A 15,738-nucleotide genomic window follows, 5' to 3' on the forward strand; every position below is an offset into this window, starting at 1 on the left:
TGCAGCCAGTTACAGCACCTTGCAGAACAGAGGGATGTTGCCATTGCTGTGCAAGAAGCACCATCTGAAAAAAGCTGTAGCTAAGACTAGTGTTTTGCACAGTAAAAGCCATGTGCTTCCTGCAGTATGCTGCAACTGCAGGAAAAGGTGATGTTTCATTTACCAGAAAGGTTAATGGACAGGTCATTTGGGGATTTGGAGACTCAGCTTTTCACCTCTGATCCGTAGCTTGAATTCAGGCCGGGTTGAAAGGGCTACAGTTCACAGCCATCTGAATAAATTTCACTGCCGAAGATGGAATGAATTGGTGATTTCACTCCTCCTGAGTGCGTGTTTACACTTTACAGACCTCCACGGTGATGAGTGAATTTTTTATTGTGACTATCAAAAGGGCATCGCAGACTGTTATAGTCTGTAGGAGTCATTATGTTGATTCCAGTAAGTTTGAATCAAGCTGTATACTACTCCTAAACGTTCCAGCTCACGACCAAGGTTTTGGGAGACAGGGTCAGGAGAGCGGCCTGTATTATTTGAAATTGGTGCTACATTAAGTCAGGTTTTGAGAGCAGGCCAGTCTGGGATCTTCCGTGAATATTAGATTCACTATAAACCATACTGCAGTTCAAACCAGAAATGAAAATGGCAGCAGGTAATTGTATGGGGATCCCAGAATGTTTGCTGTGGAAAACGTATCAGGGAGGCAGTGAGTCTCTAAATCCCTTTGTTTTGCTCTCATCCTGCAAATACTCATGCTTGAAGGTCAGCATGATGTGTCTGGGTCGTGGCCATGAGGTTCTGGTGCATCCCCCTCTCACCCACCGAAGCAAGGTCATTCTGAGGTCAAGACTGCAAGGAACAAAAGTGGAGAACTGGGATCGGGAGGAAGGGATATACGGTACAGGTCGGATGGGAAGGGCTGCCATGGCTCACGCCTGGCGTCTGTCTGGATCTTCTCTAAAAGGAGTTTTTATTCTTAGCCACTGTGTAAAGAGGAAAGACTTGTTGCTTGTTTGGGATTCCCTGTCAAAGTGGACCTCCTGTTTGAGCCTGGCAGTCTCTCCATAGCTGTGGCCTGTCTGCCACCAGCTCTCTGCAAGCTTCTCCCTTTGATGGAAGGGGTTGTATCCATCCTTTTTTGGTTTCCTTTGCTATTCTTTTGATTCCTCCCCTAGTAAATCAATTCTCTCCCTTACTTTTTTGCCTAACTTGGCAGAGGACTGAGAAACGCTCTGATCAGTGCTAACGTAGGTGATCTCACTGATGTCGCTGGTGGTAATAGCTAAGGGCAGAACTCGGTCATGTGTTCTGCCTTTATAAACATAGGACCTACTTTAATCGCCTAAAAACCATATGGCCACAGCTGGCTTTTTTGATCCCTTTTTCCTCCACAGCTTCAGCAATGCAAGTTTCTTGAGGAGCAGGCATTGCTTATGCTAGACTTGGATAAAATCAAAATTCATTGCAGCAGTGAATTCTGACTGGGTCCGCAGTGTGAGTTGCTGGGGTCCCAGCTATTACTGCCAGGTCAGTCAAATGCTGCATGTTGTCATCATGGACGGTGGCTTCAACTGCTCCCTGAGGGACTTAGGGCATATGGTGTGAAGTCTAAGGTTTTCCACAAGACGTTTTACATCTGGGATCCTGGCAAAGGCTGGAGAAGGGTATCAGCAGCACAGGTACAGACTGGACTCTGTGGTTGGAGTAGCTGTGGACAGCATATTCTCCAACATGGTGCACCTGTCCGTGGAAAACTTATGCACCATGCTTGGTCACAGATCTGCTCCTCTCCACACTCGTTCTCTCTCCTTTTACTTTTGCTCGGTCGTTTTGTATTTTACTTTATTATTTTTTTGTTCATTTCTTTCTTTTTCTCTCCTGCTTTTGTCTCCTTCAAGTCTCCCAGCTCTGAGCTGCTCCATACACCAACTCCTCCGCCTTTGCCTTTTGCGCGCCGCGCCTTATCTCCAGAGGTGCAGGCGGTCACATCTGAGTGGATTGCTCTGACAGTGGGAGTATCTCCTAGCACCACTCCTGCCATAACTCCTCCATTGCCTCCTCCGCCTGAAGCCTCCCTCCCTCACACTGACTATCTCTCGCCTTCTGCTGCAGCCAGCCCTTCCCCCACGGTCAGCCTCCACCATTCTCATCTCTCTGGCTCCTCGACTCCCAGGTCCATTAAATCCCCATTGCCCTCTTACTCATCCAGACCTCAATCCTCCGCTCGCAGTTTCTATCAGGCCGCTCCGCAAAGCGAAGAAAAGTTTGCTGGCTCCCCTTCTCCCAGCGTGAGCTACTCTAATTCCCCTCACTGGGCAGTGGAGAGCCCCGAAAGCGTCCTCGCAGAGCAGCGTGACTCCACTGGCAGCCAAGCCTGGCTCCAAAAGACTAGAGAGGGCAGCAGCAACCCCGAGCAGGGTGCCCATGCTGTTCCCAAGATCTCTGTCGAGCGCTGCCTGAAACCATCCCAACTAGACATGCGTGCGAGCCCAGAAAAGAGACCTGTGGGTTCCTCTGAGGACAACCAGTTGTGTCAGGAGCTAATGGCTATTGTGCAGGGAGGTAAAACACAGAAAAGAGGCGTGAGGAAAGGTGATCTGGGAAAGTTTCAAAGCGGGGAAAAGAAGGTACTTCTCCTGCATGTGTGTGTGCTGCTCTGAATCCCTGATTTTAACTGGTGTGTTGAGGTTTGTGCTGCTCTGCTGGCCAGGCAGAGCCAGTGGCTGCCACATGTCATTTTGATGATCCTAAGACCTTCCAGGGGTCATCAGTGGCATTCACTGGATAGCAGATCAAAAAGTTTTAGAAGAGGGCTCAGGAGCAGTGTAGTGAAAATTATTTTAGAATAGATAATAACAACAGACTGACTCAATTGGTCTCGTCTAATAAGGTGATTGTCCCAGATAGTGGCTATTACCAGATGTGTCAGGTGAAAGTATCACGCAGGCCTCATGCCCATATACCTCACTGTGTAGAATACAGGCAATTCCTTGCTATTCAGAGATTTTCCAGTGTGCAATGGATCATCTTTGCTGGTAGAATTTATTTGTTCCTCCTGAAGCCAAGGACTGAAGAGCCTTGTAAATGTCAGCTTGGCTCCTAGAATCACAAAAGCTGTCCCCTGTTGATCCTGGAGCCTGTGGTTTAGTGCACCTTAGTCTGGGATGTGCATGACTAAGTCAGGGAGGCTTGATTGTTATCTATGCATTGAGTGGATTTTATTACCTTTGCATTTCCAAAATGATGTGAAAGGGTCTAGCCACAAATGAAAATTAGACCTAGTGATATTTTTCCCCAAGAATTTTTAGTTTTATGTAGCTATATGTTGCAAGGAGAAGGAACATAGGGAAACCTTCCAGTAGCTTCTACAACATATCTTCTGCCCCCAGCCTTGGTATAGGAGACCTGCCTTACTTTGCAGCTCTCAGTTGACTTGGGGTCCCTTGCGGGCCACAGCTAGCCAAAATACATTACAGCACCCTCATGCCACCTTCTGTAAGAGTGGAAGTTTGGAGAGCTCAAAATCATAGCATTATAAATACTATCTTGGGTGCACTGCGATAGCCTCCATGACATACCCTATCTAGCCAACATTAAATAATGAGAAACTAGGGTTTCTAAGATGACACATTTCACACTGGGAAATCTTATGACAAATTGTTTGATTTCTGCTTGAATCATAACCAGAAGTGTATTGAAAGCTGTATAAAGACTGTGCTGTTTACCATCTGGATACATTTTTAGTAGCATTTTTTACAGGCATAACCTGCATGTTTAAAACAGAATGAGGTGGTCAGCTCAGACAAACCAACTGGAAACTGCACTTGCCCTTGCATGGAGTTACGTTTGCTGTGTGTGCATCAAATTTACAGGATAGTAGATGCTCTTATCACTAGCAAGGATTGTGATAAGAGAGTGTGTGCCAAGCTGACCAATTTTTCTTTTCTTCAAAAGACTGCAGACTCAAAAGCATTCTCTTCATCTGCTCCTCTCTCTTCCTCTGCCCTCTCTTCCTCTACTGTCACAAAACAGCCACCTCCCAGACTTACACGCAGAGTCAATAAGCCACAGGTAATCATCTTTGCTGATTACTCTTCCATTACTTAGAGTTGATTCCATGCCATGCCGTTGTTTTGTCATATGCTTGTTTAGCCATTTGTTGATTCCACAGGTGAGATATTTATTCTGTCATTTAATTCAGAATTTTTATTATTAAAAAAAAATTACTTCCAGGCTGTGCAGAAGGGCAGGTACGGGCAAAATCTTCAGCTGGTGCAAATCCACATAGCTCAAGTCTGGGTTTCTGCCAGTTTGTACCAGCTGAGGATCTGATTTTCTGTTCCTCCAAAGGATTAACCCAGGGCTTATTTAGTTCTGACCTTGAGTTCTACAGCTTGATTGCATTATAAGGCAGTATCGGTGGTCTTGTTAGCGGGAATGATGTAGCGTGAGATACTTTGGTTCAGGTTTTGTTTAACCACCTGAGATCGGGATTCGGGGTTTGAGTGTCTCAGAGCTGAGGGTAAGGCATACACAACTTGGTATCCACAATGTCAGTGACCTGTTCCAGCCTTCTCAGGTAGGATTCAGAGGTTTTCAGCTCTATTGGTGAGAGCTACAAACATCTTTAAAGAGGAATGCAGTAAGGTCTGTGCAGCATAACCAACTCAGCCTCAGCACTGTGTGGCTGGGATGTCCAGGGTCTGGGAATGAGCGGTGCTCGCAGCTGCTGGTGTCTTGTCAGTCCTTCCAGGTAGCTTCCACAAGATGGCAATATTTGAAACAGAAAGCTCACAATTAGCAAAAACTGGGCTGAGTTTGTAGTGATGGGTATTGGGGAACAATCTTTGGCTTGATCAGTGAACCAGGCAGGCTGCCTGTGCAGGGTGAGTGTGGGAAGTAGTTGCCAATGTTGCTTATTTTCTTGATCAGTTTGTGAGAGCAAGATACAGCTTTAATCCTGAAATTTTCCTGTTACCTTTACTCACCTCATTTCCCTCCAATCGTGAGCTTGCACAACTTTTTACTGAACAACCACCTCCTGCTTCCCTTTCAGTTTCAATATCTAAGTCCAATAGGATAAATATTGTGCTTCATGTTAAAAATCCACAAAAGTTTTCTGTGTTCAGCCTTTCTCCTGACCTCTGATCTGCTTGGTCCTGCTGGTGCTTGCACTGGATGTACGCGATTCAAAATAGCAGAAGCAAAGAGCCACATTTAGGGAAAGATGTTTCTCCCGAGTGCTGACTAGCATGCAGTTCTATTTTGGGTGTTGCACCTGGTTGTAATAGGACCCCATAGCCTTTCTTTGGAGTCGAAGTCAAGCCAAAATTTAAATTTTATATGCCTTGACAATCAGAGCATTGTCAGTGTCAAGTTAAAACTGTGTGTGACGTTATCAGTAGTCTTGACCTCCTTTCCAGCTCTGGGTCTACAGTTGTTTAGGGAGCAGGAGCGGTATTTATATGTGCAAATGACTTCTCATTATCTGCGTGACCCATACAGAGGCTGATGTCTTCAGCAGAACTGCAGGTAATACCCTGGAGGCCTTTTCAAAAATCTGTCATCTTTTCACTGATTTTAATCAAATGAGAAAAGCACTTAGTAGATATGGAAATGAGACATTACATTTGGTTTTGGTTTCCATTACTGTCCATCCCTGGCGTTTGAGATATTTTACCATTTTGAATTTTAGTTTTCTTTCTCATTATAGAGAACCTTCCCAGTTACGAAATTCTAACCCAGGGTTTTTTGCAGATTTAAGACTCCTTTGGTACAGGGCTGGTCTAAGGACTGTGTTCTTGCCTGTACTGTTAAGTAATAATATAAAATGCAATGGCTTTTTTAGCTATTCTGAAGTTATTCCCTTTTGTTTAGTTTCACAGTCCAAACTAAAAAGAAAAAAGAACAACCCCACAGCATGTGAAAGATATTTCAAGTATAACTTATAGATAATTTGTTTCAACATTCCAGTAAAACATGATATTAAGCAGTAATATAATCTGTGAAACTAATTTATTTCAGGGGACTCTCAGAAATCTTCTGGTTTAATTCCAGTTTTACTCTGAGGTCCTCTTAGTGTGACAGTCAGCAGTGGTGCTAGTGAGTGTGTGAGCAGTGCAGCAGCTTTGGCCCCGGGGCCAGACTGCAGCCGGCCATGGGGTGGGGAAGGCAGGAGTGGCTGGACGAGGGTCCCTGCATCGCCCAGCAACGTGAGGGATGCCGGCGGGGGGGCTGTCTGCTCCTTTCCACTTGTACAAAACCGCTCAGGCAGAGTGGTGAGTAATTTCACCCGCTTTGTGCTGGTAGAGAGGAGAGCATATGAGAAGGATGCTCAGACCCCATGTTCCCCAGTACAGACCAGCTACGCTTACTTAGCATGGTCATTACTTAGCACCATCTCCAAGGTAAGCTTTTATCCCCCCCCAGTGGTTTGCTGCTGCTCCACAGGTTCAGCACGGCGGCGTTTCTGCCCCACGCGTTTATTGTCCAAGCCAGAGCTGCACAGCTTGCAGCAGGCGTTGGTACCTGCTCCCTGTGGGAGATGCATTTTTCTGCTGTAGTCACAGCCTTCAGCTTCTGATCCAGGGGCTGGGGAGTCTTTCCATCGACTTTGACAGCCTTTAGGTCAGGCTGCTCCACGCTGCAGCCTTTTCAGTGTCCTTTGTGAGAGCTCTTTGGCCAGCTTTCCCCTCGTGTTCACCAGAGCTGAGGCGTGGTGTGTGCAGAGGTTTTCCTTTTTTCTTTCGGCTGGGCTGGGGAGTCCTCACTGCTCACGGTTCTCCATTCATGTGTGGGAGCATCACTGCTGATGTGTGCCCTTCCCTGAGGGGATACCAATTTGTCTGTCTGTCTTGTCTGTCTGTTAGTCTGTTCTGCTTAGCTTTCTCTTTGCTTATGTAATCCTTTAATTCCCACCAGAAAGGGATGGAAGAAGACACCTAAACAAGAGCTGTAATGGATAGACACACTGATGACACTTGACTTTGCTAGGAGTAGTAAGAGCATTATTGAGTAGCCCCCGCATCTTTCTTCCTAACAGTTAAAACCTGCCTCAGGGCTTTTCTAGGCTCTTAACATAGAACCTTTTTCTGGTATTCTTACAAACCTGTGGTGCTCTTTAGATCCATTCTCAAACTCCGTATGAGGTGGAAACAGTGGCCAGCTGTGCTTCAGGACTGAGTGTACCACATATTTGCATAGTCTGTAGACATGGAGACATAGACACTTAAGCACCTGCTTAAGTTTATTCACCTAGTCTTAACAAAGAACGTGGTGTGACTGAGGGATTAGTAGTGTGACTTGAGTTGTCCCCATGGGTTGTGAATACTTGGTCACTTTTAGGGCCCTCAGTTTACCTCCAGCAGCAGCAGGGCTGGCTCAGTGTTTTGGGGGAACCTCTGTGTTCTATACTTTGGAGCTGTGCCCCACACTTACTGATTCCTTGGCCACCTCTGGCACATGGAACCACCACTGTAGGTAGTACGTGGGCTTTCTGAACCCGTGATTGAAGAGCATTTGGACCTATAACACGTTTTTTTCTTTATTCTCTTCTCTCCCTGCAAGAATAATGTAGGGTTTTTTTTTAAAAAAAAAGCCATCTAGGCCATGCTATCAAGGTCACTTGTTTGAAGCAGTGGGGTTGTATATTTACAGCCTAAAATTATAGGATCTGATTTGATCAGTTTTTCATCCTGTTTGGCTAATGCTGCATAGTTGCTGACTTCGGGGTGTTGCATCACCTCACTGTAGGGCTTTGCTGTAGCCCTGGAGTTAGTGCAGAGACACCCAGTGCTTTGGTAGGAGCTGCCTGGATCTGTGGAGCAGAGGTCAGAGGGGATCCACTTAGTCGTGTGTCTTGTCAGGAACCGGGGGCTGCTAGGAGGGCAGGGGACTGCTTGGCCTCTGCCCCTGCCCAGCTGCCTCGTAGAAGTCCTCGTGAGGATCCTGCCAGGGAAGGGAACGTGGCCAAGTTTTTGGTGCTGGTAGGCTGCACCTCCTGGTATTACACATACAAGCCTGCACCATGGAGCATTCAGAGGTAGTGTCAATTTTTTAGCTTTCAAATAACTAATTTAATTCATAGTTATTAATGCTTTTTGGAGGAAAAGCGGATCAGGGAGGTCACAAATAATCAATGAGAAATGGACCATGCGGTCTTAGGAGCTCATGGAGCAATTCCAGCAGTCAATTTATTAGTATGGAGCAGAGAAGCACTTTCTTGAGTTAAAAAACATCATTCTTACAGCTGCCTCTCACCTCAGCCTGGAAATTGGTTTCCCAGCTACTTGACCACCTGAGTTAGCTCTGATCTCATCCGATTTGATGCACTATATCCAGTTGGTCTGCACAGTACTAATTTTAAATTTCTATTTATTCCATTTGCCTTTCAGGGCTGATGACAGACAGGCAGAAATAACTTCCAGAAATCCTGTGACGATTTCAGGCTCCACAGTAAATGCTTTGAATGCAAATTCCACTGCAATTAGCCCATCCAACTTACATTTAATTTTCTCTCCATAGAAATATACATGTAACAGAGCATTGTTTCTTAGGACAGTGATCCCAGATTCCAGCCCCAGACAGTACAGCTGACTACAAAGGAGTTGCTGTGGGGTTGGGTTGGCTTAGAGTGGGTCACAGTCCTCAAGAAAAGAGACGGTTTGCTTTGATACAATGATGGGCACAGCTCCAGAGGTCCAAGATGTGGTGCAGAGGAGCTTCGGGAACGGGAATTAGACAGGGATGAGCTCATCACCCTTCACTTCTTCAAACTCTTTGAGCAGGCTTGGGCTGAAGGTGTCACAAACCTCTTCATCCTCTGCTTCTGCTGTGTCTCGGGATGCCGTGAGAAAGCAAGCCTTTTACTGAAGGGCATTGTTGAAGTGAATAAAGAGGTGGAGGGAAAGCATAAAAATTGAGGCCTTTGGAATTTGGCTTGAAAATCGTTTTGAATTATCTCAGAGGATGGCAATGCTCTATATCTTATCCAATCCACTTTGCCAAGCAGTCCTGCAGGTAGTACAAATAACTCTACATAGTTCAGACATCCCGTTTGCTCGCAGCATGCCCCTTGCTTTCAGTACGTGTTTGAATGTGCAAAAAGCGTGCAAAACCAGGCTCTGGATACCTGCGCGACTTTCTTAGTGACTTTCTCCTTCCCCATAAAACCTCCAACCCCAAAGACCCTGATTTTCCTTGCTGTGCCCTGGGACATGCAAGTCCCTGTGAAGAGTTGTGACTGGGGAGAGAGGCAGGGCAGAGTCCAGAAGCTTCACAGGTGGTGGTGTTTGGAGCTGGGTTTCCCAGTCAGGGCCTCCTCTGACCTGAAGCTCTGCCCCGTTGTGGGAATCAACAGAGCAGCTCAGATCCTCGCTTGGTACAAGCTAGAGTGATTTTGATGGGGCTACACAGCATTGGGCCTTCTGAGGACCTGAGCTGGTCTTTTTTAAGAAGCAAGCGAGTTACTGTTCTCTCCTGTGTCAAAGTCATTGAGGACTTTTCTAAAAACAGCAGCAGATTCCTCTCAGCATGCGTTTGGCCTTTCAAGTTTGATGCTCTCAAGTATGTGCTTCTGTCCTTGGTTTTTTTTTTCCCCTACAGGAATGCAGTATGACACTACGTACCGTTTCTGATTGTAGCGGTGTCCATAACCTTCCACTCTTATTCCCTGCTCTGAGCTTCTGTTTCACTGTCACCGCTCTCTTTGCAGCATTCTGTGTGCTGCAGTGCAGTTGCATTACTGTAGCGTTAATGTCTCTTGTGTAAATGAAAGACCTCATTGTCCAAGAAGCGTGGTGTTGGGGTGGGGAGGGGAAGAGTTGTTCATTTTCTTTTGTTGTCTGCACTCCATTTAATTTTTTTTAATTCTGACCGATATAACATCTGCTAAAATGTCTTCCTTATCATTTGCTTGGTGATCACACAGCCTTCCCACCATTCATTGAGAGCTGGACCAGATCTCACAGAGTCTGAAAAGAGCTATGTGGTAAGGCCACTGTTTAAATCAGATGTGTAGTCCTAGACTCTCTTCACCCAGACAGTAACACCTCAGTAGAGATAAAAATGCCAGCACTGTTTTTAGCAGCAAAGTAGGTACATATTTATCTATTTGCATATATTGTTTTGTTTGCAACAGAAAAAGGGAATTTAGCAATTAGAAAAACTGTCATAGCCAATGAGAAGTTGGGCTAATTGTGCTGCCAGTCCCTGGGTATAAGTTAAACGAAGCAAAATGCATGAATGGAGTGGCCCACCTTGCATTCTTGAACTGACTTCATAGCATTTGTAATGGTCCCACCGCATAACTAATTGCAACCTCTTATGCTGCTGCTTTTAAAAATATATGTATATGTATTCGTTACAAATCTTCAAACTAAATGCCAAATTCTTCTGTATCTTGCCTGTTTTTCCATGCTTACACCTGGATCCCTTCTGCACTCCACTACCTGGATATGTACCTGGATCTACAACTTTTTTTTTTTTTACTGGACTTATGTGCTGCATCTGGAATGTCCCATCTCTTCTTGTCTATATTTTCCCCTCCCTCCCCCCTGTTGACTGTCCTTTGGGTGTTCTTGGATGTCAATGCTGCCTACCACGCAGGAAGCTGTTTGCAATGAAATCATAAACATTGCAGAAAAGTCTGTTCATTACTGCAGTACTATTTCTCAGCCTCTTGACTCTCGCCACAAGGTGACCTCTAATGACCATAAACCATCTCTCATCATTTCTCAGCAACCTCAAGCACAGCAGCAAGGAGCCAGCCCTGACAGAAGTCAAACACCACGAGACATGTAAGTCTTTTTGCCTCCCATCTCTTCCAGGGGCCTTGTCTCTGACTGGTGGTGAAGATGGGCAGGTGTGAAAGCTTCAGCGTTTCAAGAGTTAAATTAGAATTATAGGAAAGTGTCAGCTTTTATTTAAAGAACAAAAATAGCCACATATCATCATGATGAGTAGTTTAAAACTGAGACCTTTGTGTCTGTATAGCACCTGAAACAATAACCTCATGATCCAGGACTGGGTCTCCTTTGGGCACTTGATTCATGCTGGTTGTGGAGACTATCTCAATGTCTTTGTGTCTTGAAGCTGGAGACAAATTAATATCCACTGGCTACACCTGGCTCATATGGCATGGGTCAGTGTGTACACCCCTGTTCTTAGCTTCTCACACACAGTACAGTGAGCAGTCCCATCACCAATGCCACTGGGTACGTTGTTGGCCAGTTCCGCAGAGGAATTGGTGGCTGAATGATCTGGGAGACCAAGACTGAGATTTTCATATCTGCCTGGTGGGTTTAAACCTGGAGCTGCCATTAAGCTTGGTGGGGCCTTTCACTGATGGTTTTGAGAATAGTAGCCTGCTCTGTGTTGCTGTCCCCCCACAGTTGCTGGAGACTGAAGCTTGGCAGTTGACTCCTGAAAGGAGCTTTGCTTTCCCCCACCCCTTTATGCAGAACAGAAAGTCTCACATCAGCTCTATTTTCACTCCCCACAAGCAGGGGATCCAAGCCTCCCCAAATTTGCCCAAAGATTGTTTCCACTCCATAGGTTGCTTTCTGATGAATACAGAGTGCCCCTGGTGCAAGTGGTGTATCTCAGGGCAGGATTCAACCTTAGATTTTGTTTGCACTGTACCTCCTCAGCCATGATTTACCCAGCAACCGTAGTGCCGTAGAGTAGGCTGTATCTTTTTCTGAAGTCCTTCACTCTGCCATTTGGCCGTTCATGGCCCTGCCTGGGCAGGGGAACAGACGTCTCATTTAGCCCAGGAATTAGTGTATCCAGGTTTTGGCTTCCATTCAACACGTACGCTCTCTAGGTGCTACACGTTAGGAAGACTCCAGTTGTTACGGTCTATGGAGACAACTACATGGCAAAAAGGAAACAGAAGCTCTCCACATATCCCACACAGTGCAGGTGTGACGCTTTTTACTGCCATGGCCTTGTGATAACAGCCAATTTAATGCAGTTGGCTTCCTCCTCTCAAATGGAAAACACAGGTGCAGACTGCATTGAACAAAATATAATAGGAATTAGAAAGGGGAAGGGAGATGTCTCCTTCCGAAGGGATGACAGGGAAATCCAGTCGCTAACGTGCAGTATCTTTCTGGTTTTAGAGTTAGCTACCAAGCCCTCTACAGCTACACTCCTCAGAATGATGATGAGCTGGAACTGAGGGACGGTGACATTGTCGATGTCATGGAGAAATGTGACGATGGCTGGTTTGTGGGTGAGTGTGACACTTGCCTGTCAGCAGCGCGTTTTGAGATGCAGATGAGCAATTTTGCAGAGCGTCTGTAAGTTGCTTTCATTTGCGGGGTCAAAACAGTGAAAAAAATCAACTCAACTTTTTTCACAATTTCTCATCTTTTCCCACCAAGAACATGAAAATCAGGGTGCAGGGTGGTGGAACTTTGTTTTCCTTGCTTTCTTTCCTTTTTTCTCTTCTTAATTTCCCCATTCCCCTCTTCCTCCTCGTCCTTCTTGCTCACATAGATGGCAGAGCAACAGAGGGAGCCAAGAAAAACTGGATTTCTGTAGCTTTTCCAAAGCCGAGGGAGCCATGGCAAGTTACAGAAAGTGGCAAGTAGGGGACGACAGGAACACATGGATGGGAGCTGCAGTCCCTGAAAATCCAGCCTCATCTGTAGCTGTATGTTTAGCAAAATCTAGCCCTTTACCTTCAAAGATTGCAAGTCTGGACAGTGTTCTCCATCTCAACACCGCACATCTAGGCTTGTTATCTCTTCTTAAGGGAGATTAGCTCATTTACTGATAGGAGTTTGGCTCCTAGCCTATAGGCCCAGGAGCTTTCACCAGCACCTTATTAATTGTTAAAAGGGAAGAGCAAAGATGATTAGTAGCAGAACTAGTTGTGATCTCGTTTATACCAAAAGACTCTTTGACCAGGACCTCTAGTTTTAGAAAGCAATACCTGCAGGCAGAAGAGGCTGCCACCTCTACCTTTTTAAACCCCTAAGCCTTCCTTGCATGGCTCCATCTTACTCTGGCTTCCTTGTGTTTTATTTTGTGACAGGTACGTCCAGGAGAACAAGGCAATTCGGCACCTTCCCAGGCAATTACGTGAAGCTTCTGTACCTGTAAAATAACAGTGATCCCACCATGACAGTGATGGAGTTGTTTTCCAGATGGTGTTTTTAAACAGCGAAGAAACAGACAATTTATGAATGTAATAGACAAGAGACAAGACGTGTTAGGAGGATGTGGTTATGTGGTACAGTATTGAGTTGAATGTGTAGCCCTGCTTCCACGGATTCAGGGTGTGATTTGTTTGCTGAAGAAGAGACAGTTTCTAGTTTACAGTGCTGCCTTTGTGTATTCCTCTCCCCTCCCCAGCAAGAGTTCTGGTGATAATCTTAATTTGTATGGAGTACTTACCTCTGAGAAGGCTTCAGGGAAGCACATGGTATAGGTTTTGTTTGTGTGTTGAGATAGGATAGTGCTTCGGGGCAGTACGCGGCCTTGCAGCTGCTCCCTTTCACTGGCAAGGGAGACCAGGCTTTCTGCCCGGTTTCTGCCTCGCTGAAGACTCACTTTGCTCTGCCTTCCACTTCCACAGAAAACCCTTCCTTCATGTCGTGCACCTTAAGACCCAGCAGAGGCAGAGGACAGCTGATATGGTTAAACTGCAGAGCTCTGCGTGGAAAAGAGTTTGGGACTGGTGTTTAATCCAGAGAGGTCAGCCAAAGCATAATGCAAACATGCAAAAATCCCAAACCCTTTAATAACGTATTACCTATCTCTGCAGGGTTTTTTTCTTTTGTGCAGGGTGTGTGTGTGTGTGAGTGTATTGTGTGCATCAAAACGAACTGAGTCCTGTTTTTTAAAGATAAATCGGACTGGCTTTGACATTTATCTGCACAAAGAATAGAACCAATAAACAGAACATCTGTGAGCGCAAATCCTGTTTATGAGTCCTATGGCCGTTCACTTTCTCTGCTCCTCCTGCCCCGTTGCTGGCCCTAAAGGATCACACGCTTTTCGAAGCATGCTCTTTGGGATGAAGACTTTGCTTCTTTCCAGGCATTAAATCTCAGAGGCTCTGATAAATCTGAGCAACATATCACTGAGGGTGCCATTTTTTTTTCTTTTGGGTTACAGTGTCGATGGTAAGTCTCAAATAAATACATGCATTTTGGCTGCCTCTTAGTCGTACAAAAAAGTCTAAACAATTTGGAAAGCTGTTCCCAGCAGTTATTACCAGTTACATAGATTCGTATTTCCTTGAGAAAAAAAACATGGCTTGGCTGTACGCTTGCCTGTAAATCCACTATGAATACTCTTTTGATAGACATTTTGTTATTAAGAAAAAGCATAAACAAAACCAGTTCTATCAGACTCTGCTTCCTACAGTTACCATACAAATAGCAAAGGGTTAGATTGCTATTTTGTCATAAGCCGTATTTAATAATATAAAATGCCTATTTTTATGCTGATGCTTTTATACAGATTTATTAAGAGTAACTACAACTAACTGTTAGCACGACTTGCAATGTTTTGATAAACTAGCCATGCTCCTGGGTTTGAAATCAAGTAGGCTTGTCTTCCGCCTAGGTCAGCGGAAGAGAAGACTCACTGTCTCAGAAGTTTGACTGTAAATATGTATATTTAACTTTGTACAGACAATGTGTACTTACCTTGTATAGAAAAATAATTTAAACACATTGAGTGAAGGCAGGAAAAAAAAAGGCAGTTGTGAAAGGTTGGGATTTTTTTCCGTTTTTATTTAAATGATGGAATTCCATGTATGTTCACATAAAGAGATTTAACACAAAATATCCATTATGAAAGGGTTTCAGATATGACACAAAGTACCACTGTTTCTTTTCTGCAGGAGATACCTCTAATCCTGCATCTTATTTATGGGTTTGTTTTTCTGCTTTGGGTTTGCCCTCCAGTTATTTTCAGTAATATTTAGGCCTGTTGCTAAGATTGGATAACACCAAATTAATCTATCCAGCAAAGTAACATGATGATACTGACTGTATATAACATATTCATTTAAAGGTTTATTTTTTGTTCTTGCTCTTGCGATTTTAAGTTACACACACACACACACACACACACAAACCGCAACTTATTTTTGTGTTGATTTTTTGTTTCTTATTGCAGTGGATTATTATTTGACAATTAATAAATGGAATTATTGAATTACTATTATGTTCCTTGTACAAATTATTAAATAAAGTCTATTCCCGCTCTTCTGTAGCAATGCACTTTTGTACTAGTGCCCCTCTGTGGCTGTCTTGGCTGTGTCCATACTGAGCAGTAGGTGTCTGCCATGGGCTTCCCGAGGGTCCTGCACCTGAGGACACTGCTCATGACTTGGCCTGAGCTCACCAGTTCTCCCTCCTGAGCCATAGGCAGGCTGTGACTTTTTCTCGAAGAAACCAAGGTGTAAAAGCAGAGAAAAAGCTGGTTTACACCCAGATCTCACTGTAACATGGTCAGGATGCAGCTGCTGTGGCATGCGTGCAGACCCGGGAGCTCAGGAGCACACCCAAGTCCACTGGTTTACAAAGGGTCTTTGTGACCCTCTCTCACATGAGAAGACCACACAGGCTAAGTAGGACAAGAAACCCCAAATGCCAACCTCTGTGGGAAGGGATGTCAGTTGATGTTGGGTTTACATGTGCATTTTTAACCCTGACTTGGGTCAAAAGCTGTAAGACGCTGACTTCTGTGGTAGCTGCACTCCGACCAGGCAGGTATGGC

At 45.0% G+C, this 15,738-nt stretch overlaps 2 protein-coding genes across 4 annotated transcripts in view; both read left to right on the plus strand.

Annotated features, from left to right (window-relative positions):
* Positions 1-3,832, plus strand: LOC142084202 (sorbin and SH3 domain-containing protein 1-like). The gene has a single exon (XM_075154491.1). The coding sequence runs from the start codon at positions 1,755-1,757 to the stop codon at positions 2,655-2,657; it is 903 nt and encodes a 300-aa protein (XP_075010592.1). The 5' UTR covers positions 1-1,754; the 3' UTR covers positions 2,658-3,832.
* The window catches only part of SORBS1 (sorbin and SH3 domain containing 1), a 177,383-nt gene extending 162,144 nt beyond the window's left edge, over positions 1-15,239 (plus strand). For 2 of the 3 annotated variants that reach the window (XM_075154481.1, XM_075154482.1), the window contains 4 exons: positions 9,926-9,985; positions 10,735-10,793; positions 12,120-12,232; positions 13,040-15,239. In XM_075154481.1, the coding sequence (XP_075010582.1) occupies positions 9,926-9,985; positions 10,735-10,793; positions 12,120-12,232; positions 13,040-13,107 (300 nt within the window). In that variant the 3' untranslated portion in view covers positions 13,108-15,239. The remainder of the gene's footprint in view (positions 1-9,925; positions 9,986-10,734; positions 10,794-12,119; positions 12,233-13,039) is intronic. The other variant, XM_075154483.1, reaches the window with a different exon arrangement.
* Positions 15,240-15,738: the final 499 nt, after the last annotated feature.

Source organism: Calonectris borealis, chromosome 7 (genome assembly GCF_964195595.1).
Source record: "Calonectris borealis chromosome 7, bCalBor7.hap1.2, whole genome shotgun sequence".
Classification (NCBI taxonomy): Eukaryota; Metazoa; Chordata; class Aves; order Procellariiformes; family Procellariidae; genus Calonectris; species Calonectris borealis.

Bases quoted from the DNA above. Each gene is read 5' to 3' on its own strand.
- LOC142084202 (XM_075154491.1), top strand. From the start codon at position 1,755: ATGCACCATGCTTGGTCACAGATCTGCTCCTCTCCACACTCGTTCTCT.